At 44.7% G+C, this 17,487-nt stretch overlaps 1 protein-coding gene across 2 annotated transcripts in view; it reads left to right on the top strand.

Annotated features, from left to right (window-relative positions):
* The window catches only part of LOC109871850 (activated CDC42 kinase 1), a 106,646-nt gene that overhangs the window by 32,089 nt on the left and 57,070 nt on the right, over positions 1-17,487 (top strand). The window contains exon 1 of one of the 2 annotated variants that reach the window (XM_031806796.1): positions 15,805-15,980. The exons of the other annotated variant lie outside the window; for it this stretch is intronic. Within the exon in view, the coding sequence (XP_031662656.1) occupies positions 15,906-15,980 (75 nt within the window). The 5' untranslated portion in view covers positions 15,805-15,905. Of the gene's footprint in view, positions 1-15,804; positions 15,981-17,487 lie in introns of those variants that run through there. 2 annotated transcript variants of the gene reach the window in all.

Here is a 17,487-nt window from a genome sequence, read left to right as displayed (position 1 = left end):
GTGAGGTGCGGTGCGGTGTGTCGCAGGTGAAGCAATTTTCAGCTGCTAGAGAAACTGAATCCATGAGATGCCTTCAAAGCCTAGAAGCTTTGGGACATTTGCTTGGGTTATCATACCAATCTCTGGGGGATTTGAGCATCTTTGGGACATTTGCTTGGGTTATCATACCAATCTCTGGGGGATTTTAGCATCTTTGGGACATTTGCTTGGGTTATCATACCAATCTCTGGGGGATTTTAGCATCTTTGGGACATTTGCTTAGGTCATTGTACCAATCTCTGGGGGATTTTAGCATCTTTGGGACATTTGCTTGGGTTACCATACCAATCTCTGGGGGATTTTAGCATCTTTGGGACATTTGCTTAGGTCATTGTACCAATCTCTGGGGGATTTTAGCATCTTTGGGACATTTGCTTGGGTTACCATACCAATCTCTGGGGGATTTGAGCATCTTTGGGACATTTGCTTAGGTCATCGTACCAATCTCTGGGGGATTTTAGCTCCCCTATCATTCTGTCAATTTTAATTTAATAGCCTATGGCAAGGGTTCTCAAACCTCTCCTGGTGGGCCCTCTATACGTTTCACCATTTTGTTGTAGCCCTGAACTAGCTCACCTGATTTAAGGGCTTGATGATTAGTTGACAAGTTGAATCAAGTGTGATATATGTAGAATAGATCAAATAAATGGAACGGCTGGGGCCCCCTGAGGAGAGGTTTGAAACCCTCTGGCCTATGCAACAAAACAAGTCTCAGCCCAGTCAAGGCTGTTTTTTTTTGGTTCAATTCCTTCAGAGAAAGGTGTTACCACTAATGAAAGGAATGCAATAGCATTTGCCACGCATGTATATTTAAGCAATAAGGTACCTCGGGGGTTTGTGGTATATGGCCAATACACCACGACTACGAGCTGTTCTTAGGCACGACGCAACGCCTTATTGCTATTATAAACTGGTTACCAACGTAATTAAAGCAGTTAAAAATAAATGTTGTGTCATACCCGTGGTATATGGTCTGATATACCACGGCTGTTAGCCAATCAGCATTCAGGACTCGAACCACCCAGTTTATAAAAAAGGTATAAAAGAAATTGAATCCAGATGCAGCTGTGTCTGTCTGCCTTCCTAATTTAGTTTTATGCAACAGGCTTACTATACTGTATGAATTGTTTAGTTATTTTTTATGATATTGTCACTGCCTTTTTTCTCAAAGCACAAATTGAGGTTTGCATGCTGCACGGGATGTCGTTGATAGACCCCGAGAACTGAGGCAATGACTATTTAAAGGCACTAGCTTCTCAAATCAAAATCTATTTTATATAGCCCTTCGTACATCAGCTGATATCTCAAAGTGCTGTACAGAAACCCAGCCTAAAACCCCAAACGGCAAGCAATGCAGGTGTAAAAGCACGGTGGCCAGGAAAAACTCCCAAGAAAGGCCAAAACCTAGGAAGAAACCGAGAGAGGAACCAGGCTATGAGGGGTGGCCAGTCCTCTTCTGGCTGTGCCGGGTGGAGATTATAACAGACCATGGCCAAGATGTTCAAATGTTCATAAATTACCAGCATGGTCAAATAATAATAATCACAGTAGTTGTCGAGGGTGCAACAAGTCAGCACCTCAGGAGTAAATGTCAGTTGGCTTTTCATAGCCGTTCATTAAGAGTATTTCTACCGCTCCTGCTGTCTCTAGAGATTTGAAAACAGCAGGTCTGGGACAGGTAGCACGTCCGGTGAACAGGTCAGGGTTCCATAGCCGCAGGCAGAACAGTTGAAATTGGAGCAGCAGCACATCCTGGTGGACTGGGGACAGCAAGGAGTCATCATGCCAGGTAGTCCTTAGGCATGGTCCTAGGGCTCAGTTCCTCTGAGGGAGAGAAAGAAAGAGAGATAGAATTAGAGAGAGCATACTTAAATTCACACAGGATAATGGATAAAGAAGTACTCTAATAATGGATAATGGAGAAGTACTCCAGATATAACAGACTGACCCTAGCACCCCGACACATAAACTACTGCAGCATAAATACTGGAGGCTGAGACAGGAGGGGTCAGGAGACATTGTGGCCCCATCAAATGATGCCCCCGGACAGGGCCAAACAGGAAGGATATAACCCCACCCACTGCCAAAGCACAGCCCCCACACCACTAGAGGGTTATCTTCAACCACCAACTTACCATCCTGAGACAAGGCTGAGTATAGCCCACACCACGGCCCTGCCTCCAGCTGTTTGCTTAGAAATTCTAGGGACAATTAGGAGGCCTGCGTCTTGTGACCGTAGCGTACGTGTAGGTATGTACGGCAGGACCAAATCAGAGAGATAGGTAGGAGCAAGCTCATGTAATGCTTTGTAGATTAGCAGTAAACCCTTGAAATCAGCCCTTGCCTTGACAGGAAGCCAGTGTAGGGAGGCTAGCACTGGAGTAATATGATAAAACTTTTTGGTTCTAGTCAGGATTCTAGCAGCCGTATTTAGCACTAACTGAAGTTTATGTAGTGCAGTTTATGTAGTGCTTTATCTGGGTAGCCGGAAAGTAGAGCATTGCAGTAGTCTAACCTAGAAGTAACAAAAGCATGGATTCGTTTTTCTGCATCATTTCTGGACAGAAAGTTTCTGACTTTTGCAATGTTACATAGATGGAAAAAAGCTGTCCTTGGAACAGTCTTGATATATTCGTCAAAAGAGAGATCGGGGTCCAGAGTAACCGAGGTCCTACACAGTTTTATTTGAGACGACTGTACAACCATTAAGATTAATTGTCAGATTAAACAGAAGATCTCTTTGTTTCTCGGGACCAAGAACAAGCATCTCTGTTTTGTCCGAGTTTAAAAGTAGAACGTTTGCAGCCTTCCACTTCCTTATGTCTGAAACACAGGATTCTAGCGAGGGAAATTTTGGGCCTTCACCATGTTTCATTGAAATGTCCAGCTGTGTGTCATCCGCATAGCAGTGAAAGTTAACATTATGTTTTCGAATGACATCCCCAAGAGGTAAAATATATTGTGAAAACAATAGTGGTCCTAAAACGGAACCTTGAGGAACACCGAAATTTACAGTTGATTTGTCAGAGGACAAACCATTCACAGAGACAAACTGATATCTTTCCGACAGATAAGATCTAAACCAGGCCAGAACTTGTCTGTGTAGACCAATTTGGGTTTCCAATCTCTCCAAAAGAATGTGGTGATCGATGGTATCAAAAGCAGCACTAAGGTCTAGGAGCACGAGGACAGATGCAAAGCAGTAAGTAAGGGCTCTTCGATACTGCACGGTACTGTCTTTCCAAGCTAGTCGGAAGACTTCCAGTTTGGTGTGGCGCCATTTCCGTTCCAATTTTCTAGAAGCTTGCTTCAGAGCTTGGGTATTTTCTGTATACCAGGGAGCTAGTTTCTTATGAGAAATGTTTTTAGTTTTTACGGATGCAACTGCATCTAGTGTATTGCACAAGGTTAAATTGAGTGCCTCAGTTAGATGGTTAACTGATTGTTGTCCTCTGACGTCCTTGGGTAGACAGAGGGAGTCTGGAAGGGCCTCAAGGAATCTTTGTGTTGTCTGTGAATTTATAGCACGACTTTTGATGCTCCTTGGTTGGGGTCTGAGCAGATTATTTGTTGCAATTGAAAACGTAATAAAATGGTGGTCCGATAGTCCAGGATTATGAGGAAAAACATTAAGATCCACAACATTTATTCCATGGGACAAAACTAGGTCCAGAGTATGACTGTGACAGTGAGTAGGTCCAGAGACATGTTGGACAAAACCCACTGAGTCGAAAGCCTTTTGGAGTGGGTCTGTGGACTTTTCCATGTGAATATTAAATGTTAGCAACACCTCTGCCTTTGCGGGATGTATGGGATATGGTCACTAGTGTAACCAGGAGGTGAGGCCTCATTTAACAAAGTAAATTCATCATACTTAAGCCATGTTTCAGTCAGGCCAATCACATCAAGATTATGATGAGTGATTAGTTAATTGACTATAATTGCCTTTGAAGTATGGGATCTAACATTAAGTAGCCCTATTTTGAGATGTGAGGTATCACGATCTCTTTCAATAATGACAGGAATGGAGGAGGTCTTTATCCTAGTGAGATTGCTAAGGCAAACACCGCAATGTTTAGTTTTGCCCAACCCAGGTCGAGGCACAGACCCGGTCTTAATGGGGATAGCTGAGCTGACTACACTGACTGTGCTAGTGGCAGACTCCACTAAGCTGACAGGCTGGCTAACAGCCTGCTGCCTGGCCTGCACCCTATTTCATTGTGGAGCTAGAGGAGTTAGAGCCCTGTCTATGTTCGTAGATAAGATGAGAGCACCCCTCCAGCTAGGATGGAGTCCGTCACTCCTCAGCAGGTCAGGCTTGGTCCTGTTTGTGGGTGAGTCCCAGAAAGAGGGCCAATTATCTACAAATTATATCTTTTGGGAGGGGCAGAAAACAGTTTTCAACCAGCGATTGAGTTGTGAGACTCTGCTGTAGAGCTCATCACTCCCCCTAACTGGGAGGGGGCCAGAGACAATTACTCGATGCCGACACATCTTTCTGATTTACACGCTGAAGCTATGTTGCGCTTGGTGATCTCTGACTGTTTCATCCTAACATCGTTGGTGCCGACGTGGATAACAATATCTCTATACTCTCTACACTCGCCAGTTTTAGCTTTAGCCAGCACCATCTTCAGATTAGCCTTAACGTCGGTAGCCCTGCCCCCTGGTAAACAGTGTATGATCGCTGGATGATTCGTTTAAGTCTAATACTGCGGGTAATGGAGTCGCCAATGGCTAGGGTTTTCAATTTGTCAGAGGTAATGGTGAGAAGCTTCGGTGTCTCAGACCCCGTAACGGGAGGAGTAGAGACAAGAGAAGGCTCGGCCTCAGACTCCGATTCGCTACTTAATGGGGTTGAAAGTTTCTGTCGGCTGAATGAGCGACACCGGTTGAGCATTCCTACAGCATTTCCTTCCAGAAACCATGAGAAAGTTGTCTGGCTGCGGGGACTGTGCGAGGGGATTTATACTAACGTTACTATCTATACTTACTGGTGGCACAGACGCTGTTTCATCCTTTCCTACACTGAAATTACCCTTGTCTAACGATTGCGTCTGAAGCTGGGCTTGCAAGGTTAGGTTAAGGTTAGGAAAAGGGTTACGGTTAGTGAAAATGCTCTCCTAACCTGCTATGAAATTACTTTCGGTTGTAGCTGTATCGAAGTGGCGTGAAGACAGTGTGTCCGGTAAGATAACATGTAATGTAACATCTAATTAGGGTCACCTGGAAACACTGACCAACACTTTGGTTCCTACCCTGGCTTATTTATTTGTCATGTCAAACAATGTATTCAAGGTGCTGCCCACTATATTCCAGCTATAGCGTTACAATAATCATTCAATTTCCATGATTCCAACAGTTCACCAATTCACAAGGCCTAGATAGAAATGTATGAAAATGTATTTTTTGTTTGAAGTTGGATTGAACAGTATACAACGATCAGAATGGAGAAAGTCCCATTGAAATCAATGTGTTGACACTCCAGGGTCATGAGTTACTCATAAAGCATTTTAAGAAATTGATTATTCAAAAACATAAAATGCTATCATACTGTCAAAAATGTGAAAAATATTGTGATAGTACAGACCAGCTGGCGCTATCACAGCACCACGGGTGTTTCTACCCTATAATCTCTACTGGTTGCACCTACAGGTGAAGTCGGAAGTTTGTGGAGTGGTTGAAAAACAAGTTTTAATGACTCCCACCTATGTGTATGTAAACTTCCGACTTCAACTGTACCTCTAGGGTTTCTACTCAAATCTCTGCTGGTTGCACCTACCTCTAGGGTTTCTACCCTATAACCTCTACTGGTTGCACCTACCTCTAGGGTTTCTACCCTATAAACTCTGCTGGTTGCACCTACTGTACCTCTAGGGTTTCTACCCTATAACCTCTGCTGGTTGCACCTACCTCTAGGAGTTCTACCCTATAATCTCTACTGGTTGCACGTACCTCTAGGATTTCTACCCTATAACCTCTACTGGTTGCACCTACCTCTAGGGTTTCTACCCTATAATCTCTACTGGTTGCACGTACCTCTAGGATTTCTACCCTATAATCTCTACTAGTTGCACCTACAGTGGGGCAAAAAAGTATTTAGTCAGCCACCAATTGTGACTGTTTGAGGTTGTGGACAGGTGTCTTTTATACTGATAACAAGTTCAAACAGGTGCCATTAATACAGGTAACGAGTGGAGGACAGAGGAGCCTCTTAGAGAAGAAGTTACAGGTCTGTGAGAGTCAGAAATGTTGCTTGTTTGTAGGTGACCAAATACTTATTTTCCACCATAATTTGCAAATAAATTCATAAAAAATCCTACAATGTGGTTTTCTGGATTTTTTTTCTCATTTTGTCTGTCATAGTTGAAGTGTACCTATGATGAAAATTACAGGCCTCTCTCATCTTTTTAAGTGGGAGAACTTGCACAATTGGTGACTGACTAAATACGTTTTTGCCCCACTGTACCTCTAGGGTTTCTACCCTATAATCTCTGCTGGTTGCACCTACCTCTAGGGTTTCTACCCTATAATCTCTGCTGGTTGCACCTACCTCTAGGGTTTCTACCCTATAATCTCTACTGGTTGCACCTACTGTACCTCTAGGGTTTCTACCCTATAATCTCTGCTGGTTGCACCTATCTCTAGGTGCCTCTAGAGTAGTAATGACACATTAACACTTTGGCAGTATCACTTTATCACCTCCCTTTCTCTCCCAGTATTACCGTCAGTACTACCTCCTTTTCTCTCCCAGTATTACCGTCTCTACTACCTCCCTTTCTCTCCCAGTATTACCGTCAGAACTACGTCCCTTTCTCTCCCAGTATTACCGTCAGAACTACGTCCCTTTCTCTCCCAGTATTACCGTCAGAACTACCTCCCTTTCTCTCCCAGTATTACCATCAGTACTACCTCCCTTTCTCTCCCAGTATTACCATCAGTATTACCTCCCTTTCTCTCCCAGTATTACCGTCATAGCTTTCCTCCCTTTCTCTCCCAGTATTACCGTCAGTACTACCTCCCTTTCTCTTCCGAGAAAGCTATTTTTCTTTGTAAACTGCAATGACCTGTGTCTTTAGCCTAATTAGCTTCTGTTAACAATCCATAGTGTGATTCATATAGTAGACTTGTCTTGTGATCTCAACCTCAAGGATGAAGTCATCCACTAAGTCAACAGCAGGTCATCTGTGACTGGAAGAGGTGACACACACACACACACACACACACACACACACTGTTTTAAAGCCATCTTGGTACTCCCCCACCACCATCATCAGATTTTGGGGGCTATAGAAAAGCATTTATTAATTCATACTTTGAAATTATTTTATGTGAGCTAAGCATAAAAATGTAAAAAATATATTCAGTAATTCCTGAAAGTATCATTTTTGGAAAATACTAATGTTACTGCCCCAGTATTTTATATTTATTAAATACATGTCATTGAAACATTTAATTGAAATACTCCCAATATGGCCGACCATTGTCTTCAAAGCCTCTCATTAGCCAATACATAGCACCAGCAATCTAGAGTTTATACACTGTGCATTCAAAGGTATTTGGATACCCCTTCGTTATAGTGGATATCAAATGTTATTTGTCACATGCCGTTCAAGAATGCAGTTGAAGAAATAGAGTTAAGAAAATATTTACAAAATAAACTAAAACAAAAATGAAACACAATAAAATACCTATACAGACGGTACCGGTACCGAGTCAATGTGCGGGGATACAGTTTAGACTAAGTAATTTGTACATGTAGGTAGGGGTAAAATGACTATGCATAGATGATTAACAGCGATTAGCAGCTGTGTAAAAACAAAGGGGGGGGGTTTATGAATTTAAATAGTCTGGGTGGCAATTTGATTAATTGCTCAGCAATCTTATGGCTTGGGGGTAGAAGCTGTTAAGGAGCCTTTTGGACCTAGACGAAGATAGTTTGTTGACGATGTGGACACCAAGGAACTTGAAAATCTCGACCCGTTCCACTACAGCCCCATCGATGTGAGTGGGGGTGTGTTCGGCCCTCCCTTTCCTGTAGTCCACGATCAGCTCCTTTGTCTTGCTCACGTTGTTGTCATGGCACTACATTGCCAGGTCTCTGATCTCCTCCCTATAGGCCGTCTTATCGTTGTCGGTGATCAGGCCTACCACTGTTGTGTCGTCACCAAACTTAATGATGGTGTTGGAGTCGTTCTTGGCCACGCAGTCGTGGGTGAACAGGTAGTACGGGAGGGGACTAAGCACGCACCCCTGAGGGGCCCATTTGTTGAGGATTGGCGTGGCAGGTGTGTTGTTACCTACCCTTACCACCTGGGGGCAGCCTGTCATGAGGTCTAGAATCCAGTTGCAGAGGGAAGTGTTTAGTCTCAGGGTCCTTAGCTTAGTGATGAGCTTTGTGGGCACTATGGTGTTGAATGCTGAGCTGTAGTCAATGAACAGCATTCTCACATAGGTGTTCCTTTTGTCCAGGTGGGAAAGGGTATTGTGGAGTGCGATTAAGATTGCGTCATCTGTGGATCTGTTGGGGTGGTATGCGAATTAGAGTGGGTCTAGGGTGTCTGGGAAGATGGTGTTGATGTGAGCCATGACCAGCCTTTCAAAGCACTTCATGGCTACTGACATGAGTGCTATGGGGGGGGGGGTATCTTCACTTTCTTGGGCACGGGAACTATGGTGGTCTGCTTGAAACATGTAGGTATTACAGACTCGGTCAGGGAGATGTTGAAAATGTCAGCGAAGACACTTGCCAGTTGGTACACATCCTCGTAATCCGTCTGGCCCCATTTCCTTGTGAATGTTGACCTGTTTAAAGGTCTTGCTCACATCGGCTATGGAGAGCGTGATCACACAGTCGTCCTGAACAGCTGGTGCTCTCGTGCATGCCACAGTGTTGCTTGCCTTGAAGCTAGTAAGAAAGGCATTTAGCTCATCTGTTAGGTTCGCGTTACTGGGCAGCTCGCGGCTGGGTTTCCATTTTGTCGTCCATAATAGTTTTCAAGCCCTGCCACATCAGACGCATTTCAGAGTCGGTGTAGTATGGTTCAAACTTAGTCCTTTATTGACACTTTGGCTGTTTGATGGTTCATCTGAGGGCATATCGGAATTTCTTATACGCGTCCAGATTAGTGTCCCGCACCTTGAAAGCTCTAGCCTTTAGCTCAGTGGGGATGTTGCCTGTAATCCATGGCTTCTGTTTGGGATATTTCCGTGCAGTCACTCTGGGGACAACGTCGTCGATACACTTATTGAAGAAGCCAGTGACTGAGGTGGTATACTCCTCAATTCCATTGGACGAATCCCGGAACATATTCCAGTCTGTGCTAGCAAAACAGTCCTGTAGCGTAGCATCCACGTCATCTGACCCCTTCCTGCTTTAGTTTTTGCTTGCATGCAGGAATCAGGAGAATATAATTCTGGTCAGATATGCCAAATGGAGGGTGGGGGAGAGCTTTGTATGTGTCTCTGTGTGTGGAGTAAAGGTGGTCTAGAGTTTATTTATTTAATTTTTTCCTCTGGTAGCACATATGACATGCTGGTAGAAATTAGGTAAAACGGATTTAAGTTTGCCAAAACACGGGTGTGATCATTCTTCAGTGGTCCCTGTATTGTACGATCAAATCAGTGTGATTTAGAAAGCTTATTTACAATGTCCAGTTTCGGTATGACGCAACAATCAGCATTTGAGCTGGCCACAGTTTTTTCCGAAACATTTTGCACAAACACAGTCTTTACAAAGTTATGTCCAGAATGTGAGCAGTTTATTTTTGGATGCAATGTTCAGACATTCACATTAGTAGCTACAGCATAACACAGTCATCCAAACCGGATTTTTTTTTATACGTTTCTCCTAGCGCTAACTGAGGAAAGATTGACGTAACACAAGTGGTCATATTTCTATAACTCTCGGCTGACATAAACTATAATATGAATTAGCTAATAGCAATTACTATTATAATTAATCACATCTCGGGTGAGCTCACCATTGATCTAAATAATTTAGTAAAGCACTTTCTAGGAATCGAAAGTAATCCGACGATGGGTAGCTTCTGCGCACCGCCATGTTTGTTTTTTCACAGACACCAAAGATAATAAGATGAGACAAGATGAGTTTGGTCTGTTTATAGTATGAATGTTGAAGGGGATGTGACGTCTACCATCGTTAACATGCCACCATTCACTTTCGGAAGTTCTAGAAAAAGGAGTGAACCCTTACTCACTTCATTTTGTTATACCATCTTTGGTCGGCAGACGACTACGTGAAATGCAGAATGCATTGTATGTCAACAGACATGGCTCCACAGCTGGAATTATCTTAGCTCATCATAATCTGTACAACCTTCAAAAAAGTATTTTACACACGGTGTCCATTACAATCTACACAAGAATCGGAACGCATGATGTTGAAAACGTGAATAAAACAGTAAATATATAAATAATTACCACACAAAACATTTTCTGATAGTGATTTATTGATACAAGTGGCACGTGCCGGCAGTCAATCACATAACCTCCCACTCTGAGCCATTCAGTGTTGTTGTTTATGTATGTAGCTAGTGAGCTAAGCTGTAGCATTAACAATGTCTTTCAAAAGGAGACAACTCACAAATGCGGAAATTCTGGAAATTCACATTTTTTTTCCTGGCTGAACGAGGACACAGATAAGACGACACAGATAATATACAGTTAGCTGGGTTTTCCGTGCATCGGCAGGACAGAACAGCTATGTCTGGTAAGACGAGGGCTGGTGGTGTGTGTGTCTCTATTTGTCAATAACAGCTGGTGTGCGATGTCTAATATTAAAGAAGTCTCGAGGTATTGCTCGCCTGAGGTAGAGTACCTCATGATAAGCTAGACCACACTATCTACCAAGAGTTTTCATCAATATTTTTCATATCCGTCTATTTACCACCACAAACCGATGCTGGCACTAAGATCGCACTTAACAAACTGTATAAGGCCAATAAGCAAACAAGAAAATGCTCACCCAGAAGTGGCGCTCCTAGTGGCCCTTAGACTTGAATCTTTTCATACGTGAGTTCAAATATCTCTAACGATTGCTCTATTGGGAGTTTTGTTTTTGCACGTGATGTTTATTTTACATTTTTTAAATTGAATATCTGACACATACAATCGGCAGTAAAGCCGCTCAACAACTACAACACACCAGTCATCCAACAGATTCCCATTCAGAGCGACACACAGAAGTATCCAGGGTCAATGCCCTGCTCAAGGGCACCTTGACAGATCTCCCACCAGGCCAAAAAACGTGAACCCGTACCCTCTAAGATCTCTAAGACCCCCCCCCCAATAGCTGTCGCATTTGAGACCCCTCCCACACCCCCCCACCAAGATTACAAATACAATTAATTCCATTCCCCACCCCCTAGAACCCCCCAATGCACCAACAACGAATGAACTAAAGAGAGAAAAAGACAGAAGAAAACAGCAAACAACCATGCAAAAAATAAATAACTAAACCATAATTTTTTTTTAACAAAGGACATCAAGGAAAAATCATAACAGCAAAGCCAACTGTGTATGTTTGTGTGCATGTCTGGCACTATTACATGTATCTGTGTGTTCTTGTATGTGTTTATTTGAATGAGAGTGTGTATATATGCATGTGTACAAACATCAGCCTCAGGCAAACCGGCATTAGCTGTAAAAACACTGCCCCTCTGTCATTCAAACATACTTTTTATTATGTTTTATTTTGACTTAAAAGTTTTTTTAAATGATCTTTGACCATCAATCTATCTCCCACACATTAACTCCACTCCCATTTATCTCCAATTCCACATCCCAACCCTCAGCTTCCCTCAGCCCATCCCATTTATCTCTGTGGGCACCCTCAGCCCATCCCATCTATCTCTGTTGGCCACCCTCAGCCCATCCCATTTATCTCTGTTGGTCACCCTCAGACCATCCCACCTATCTCTGCTGGTCACCCTCAGCCCATCCCATCTATCTCGTGTTGGTCACCCTCAGCCCATCCCATCTATCTCTGTTGGTCACCCTCAGCCCATTCCATCTGTCTCTGTTGGTCACCCTCAGCCCATCCCATCTATCTCTGTTGGTCACCCTCAGCCCATTCCATCTATCTCTGTTGGTCACCCTCGGCCAATTCCGTCTATCTCTGCTGGTCACCCTCAGACCATCCCATCTATCTCTGCTGGTCAGCCTCAGACCATCCCATCTATCTCTGCTTGTCACCCTCTTCTGGTTTCTATGCAACACATATCTTTCAACTATGCTGTGATGTTAAACTACAGGTTCAATCTATCTAATCGAATAGAATCCACAGATTGCGAGTTGAAGATAAATACTTTTACTAAGAGTATTAGTAAATGACTGACCCGGTCTCTCCAGATCTCCAAACAGTACTATTTCTAGGGTCAATTTTAGATCAATGTTATGCATTTTCAGCCATTCCTGAACCCGAACCTGATGTAACGGATGTGAAACGGCTAGCTTAGTTAGCGGTGGTTCGCGCTAAATAGCGTTTCAATCGGTGACGTCACTTGCTCTGAGACCTTGAAGTAGTAGTTCCCCTTGCTCTGGAGCGATGGGTAACGATGCTTCGTGGGTGACTGTTGTTGATGTGTGCAGAGGGTCCCTCGTCTAAAGTTATACTGTTACACTGAGACCAGAAACACCAAAATAAATGGTCTAATGATTGATTCTGTATCCTCACAACAAAATCTGCAGAGCTTCAATGATTTTATGCCCCAAATATTAAACATTTTGTTGGTGGCAAGAATTCTATCTAATAATTTAATCTTGAATCTTGCGTTGTTTAATATATCAACTCATACCATGGAATCGGTACGTCAAACATCTCTTCCCAACATTTAGGAATACACTCCCTATTCCAAAATGTGATTGTTATGCAACAGGACATTTCATCTGAGTTGCCCTCACACTGAATTCAGCTGCTGAGAGGGGGTGGGCGCTAGACTACCACACTGCAGGGACAGGACAACAAAGCCTCTCGTTCAGGAAAAGGTAAGAGAAGGAGAGGAAGTTACATAGCAAGGGGTGAAGAGTCGGTAGGTTGTCGTTCTTAACTGTGTGTCTTTAGCCTTCATTCTGGACCTGGTTGGACCTGCTTTCTTTACCTTGACAAACAACTTGTGGAATAAATTCTTGTTTGTTATTTTTAAGTTGTAATTGATTATATATCGACCCCCAGATCCTACATGAAGGGGTTGATTTGAAATTGGGGCATTCCTCTAGTCCCAAGTCTGTAACACTGTGTTGTGTGAATCGTTTTAGAATCGTTTCGCCTAGATTTATTCTTAAACAGACAAAGCCCCAAGCACCATTAAATGGTAGGGAAATCAATGAATCATCGTCATTTTGCCCAAGAATTTGATTTTATTTGTATCACAACAAAATGCAACAGCAATAATAAGTCGAAGGTCACAGGAGCAGAGGCCACTGCCATGTAGGTGTGTGTGTGTGTGTGTGTGTGTGTGTGTGTGTGTGTGTGTGTGTGTGTGTGTGTGTCTGTGCCCGCTGTGCAGGGCCAGGAGGGAACAGATTTAGCAGCGGAGGTGGAGAAGGGATGAGAGCATTAAGCCTGATAAGCGGGTTGCGAATAACAGGCCCCAGGAACGGGACTGCACTAGACCGGCCAAAACCGTTAAGAGACAGAGAGAGAGAGATGGGGAGAGAAAGATAGAGTTAACAACCTCAGTGCTACCGTTATTGAGATCAAGTGCTAATGCCTTGGTCAGTACCATCGAGACCATGACTCTATTGTCATGGTTAGATTGTGGAGAGAGAATCAGGAGGCCAACAGATTAAACAGTTTCTGCCTCTCTTGTTCTGTCGTTTATTCGTTCGTTCTCTCTCTCTACTCCCCCTTTCATCCAGATGTCAGCTCAGCTAGCCTCCAGATTGGGGGGGGCATCCCCTCCCATAGCAGAGTGGTGCTTTCTACACACACACGCAAACACACGCACACCGCCCAGCGTGGCCGTGTTTTTCTCCCTCCTATATGGCAGGATTAGTGATCCACATTAATGCCTGTCTCCGCCCCTGTCGGCCTCCTGCCACCTCATTGGCCGCTCCTCTCAGGACCACCGCTGACTGTAGATCCCCCGTGGCGACGACCGGGGAGGGGGGGTTCCACTCTCGCTGTGGCAATGGGGAGGCGACCACTCATCAAATCGCCGACCAGCTGGAGCAAAAACAAATTAATTGGGAGAAAAATAAGCATTGTGAAGGAAAGAGATGACAACAACAACAAGGGATTAACCGTCGGCTCCAACTGAGCAATCAGGAAGTCTGTTTAAAACTGCACCAAAAAAACACACACCCAGTTTCTCTCTCCCTCTCCTCAGTGCTAAGCTGCTGGTCAGAGTGGACAGCTGTTCAAAAACTAGGAGGATGGAGATGCATACAAAATGAAAAATAGCCCTCGGGACTCGGGTGAAAGACGCATTCTACATCCTCTTGTTTTTCAATGCCGCCTTCCTGTATTTGTTTTGAAGATGAGGCAATAAGGTAAGCCCGGACATAGGGATGCTGTGGAAATAGAACGACTGAGCGAGAAGAGGGAGAACTAGTGCAGCGTGCGTCAGCTCTGAGGCATTGACCAATGAACAAGCAGCGCGCGACAGAAAGAGAGAGGGAGACGGACGGTGACAGCCTGTGATGCGAGGAGGAAAGCGAGAGAGCGAAGAGCAGGACTGGAAGGTCATTTAGACGAGATGGAAATAAACGAGGATCCGCCACCCTTTGACGACACCTGTCTACAAGGCTATCCTCAACACCAATCAACAACATAGCTGGACTCCTGCTACATCCACATATAGGGGAAACCCTCCACAGAACCTGACTCAACCTGTCATTCCCAGAGGAATGTCCATTGTGAAGAGGACAATCCTACCGCTCCTGTCCTTTTCATAGTGTACCTAATCAAAAAAACTTGGTCACTTGTTACGGCTGGCTGACCACAACATCCCCTTTTTGAATGAAACCCAAGAAGTGTCTACAGAAAAGAAGAAGGGGATATCTTTGACTGCTACGACGAGGAATAGCCTGTCTGTTGTTCGCCAGAACACACACTGGATTGGTGGACCAGGAAACCACTGGACTGAGGCTATTGGAGAGATGACTGACTGACGGTGTTGGACTGAGGCTATTGGAGAGATGACTGACTGACTGACTGACAGTGTTGGACTTTGCCATGGGAGAGATGACTGACTGACAGTGTTGGACTTTGCCATGGGAGAGATGACTGACTGACAGTGTTAGACTTTGCCATGGGAGAGATGACTGACTGACAGTGTTAGACTGTGCCATGGGAGAGATGACTGACTGACAGTGTTGGACTTTGCAATGGTAGAGATGACTGACTGACTGACTGACTGACGGTGTTGGACTTTGCCATGGGAGAGATGACTGACTGACTGACTGACATTGCCATGGGAGAGATGGCTGACTGACTGACTGACTGACTGACTGACTGACTGACTGACTGACATTGCCATGGGAGAGATGGCTGACTGACTGACTGACTGACTGACTGACTGACTGACTGACTGACTGACTGACATTGCCATGGGAGAGATGGCTGACTGACTGACTGACGGTGTTGGACTTTGCATGGGAGAGATGACTGACTGACTGACTGACATTGCCATGGGAGAGATGGCTCACTGACTGACTGACTGACTGACTGACTGACTGACTGACTGACTGACTGACTGACTAACTGACTGACTGACTGACTGACATTGCCATGGGAGAGATGGCTGACTGACTGACTGACTGACATTGCCATGGGAGAGATGGCTGACTGACTAACTGACTGACTGACTGACTGACTGACTGACTAACTGACTGACATTGCCATGGGAGAGATGGCTGAGTACCAGCGACTGGATGAGACATCGGACTACCAGCGACTGCCCAGCGTTGACGAGGAGGTAGTTCACTTCACACTCACACCGATCATGGAGCGATGGTCACTTTGTTTTCTGACAGCACTGCTGCCTAACTACTCATCAGTAGAGAACACGAGGCCTTCATTATGACATGGCAGGAAGTGTGTGTGTGTGTTTTCAAGTCCTGTATTCTGTTACTTATGAGTCATTATTTATTAGGTATTTCAAGTCGACTGATTTTTAAGACATGCTTTCACATCTCTGTTCATGTGATAGTATCTCTGTTCATGTGATAGTATCTCTGTTCATGTGATAGTATCTCTGTTCATGTGATAGTATCTCTGTTCATGTGATAGTATCTCTGTTCATGTGATAGTATCTTGTTGAAGTCTTAGTGCTTTTGTATTTAACCCTGAGTATAAAGAACACCACCAGGTTAATGTATCGTGTGTGTGTGTGTGTGTCCCAGGTACCCATCTGGCAGTATAGTTGTTGCCATCTACCATTCATTCAACAGATGCAGTGATTATGGCTAGGCTAGGCTAGGCTAGGCTAGGCTAGGCTAGGCTAGGCTAGGCTAGGCAATGCATAGCTATATTTTTTGCGTCTATCTGTTATGGTCTGTGTGTCTGCTCAACCCTTCAGATCATGACTGTCACTTTTTCTCTGTCTCGCACGCACGCACACACCCAGCCCACGTTATTGAATGCGGAACCATGAGGTCATTGACGAAGTGCTGCTGAATGACTTTTGTGATGGGACGCACCCACACCCTCCTCTGTCCTCCCTCTCCATCCATCCATCCCTCTCTCCTTTTCTTTCCCTCCTTTCTCACTAGTGTGATATGCAGTCATTAGAGGGCTGTCTGTCTCTCTGAGGAGGTAGCCATGTCTCTGTGCTGACAGAATAGCCTGTTCTGTTAGGTCAGGGGAGGAGGTAGCCATGTCTCTGTGCTGACAGAGTAGCCCATTCTGTTAGGTCAGGGGAGGAGGTAGCCATGTCTCTGTGCTGACAGAATAGCCTGTTCTGTTAGGTCAGGGGAGGAGGTGGCCATGTCTCTGCGCTGACAGAGTAGCAGGTCAGGGGAGGAGGTAGCCATGTCTCTGTGCTGACAGAGTAGCCTGTTCTGTTAGGTCAGGGGAGGAGGTGGCCATGTCTCTGTGCTGACAGAGTAGCGTGTTCTGTTAGGTCAGGGGAGGAGGTAGCCATGTCTCTGTGCTGACAGAGTAGCCTGTTCTGTTAGGTCAGGGGAGGAGGTAGCCATGTCTCTGTGCTGACAGAGTAGCGTGTTCTGTTAGGTCAGGGGAGGAGGTAGCCATGTCTCTGTGCTGACAGAGTAGCCTGTTCTGTTAGGTCAGGGGAGGAGGTAGCCATGTCTGTGCTGACAGAGTAGCCTGTTCTGTTAGGTCAGGGGAGGAGGTAGCCATGTCTGTGCTGACAGAGTAGCCTGTTCTGTTAGGTCAGGGGAGGAGGTAGCCATGCCAGGCATGTGTGTTCTGAGAATTTAATACCTTTTGGTTTTCTCCTGTACATTACCCAGCGTGTGTTT

Source organism: Oncorhynchus kisutch, linkage group LG27, assembly GCF_002021735.2.
Source record: "Oncorhynchus kisutch isolate 150728-3 linkage group LG27, Okis_V2, whole genome shotgun sequence".
In the NCBI taxonomy this organism is placed as follows: domain Eukaryota; kingdom Metazoa; phylum Chordata; class Actinopteri; order Salmoniformes; family Salmonidae; genus Oncorhynchus; species Oncorhynchus kisutch.
Note: the sequence above shows the minus strand (reverse complement) of the source record. Positions and strands in the feature narration are given on the sequence as shown.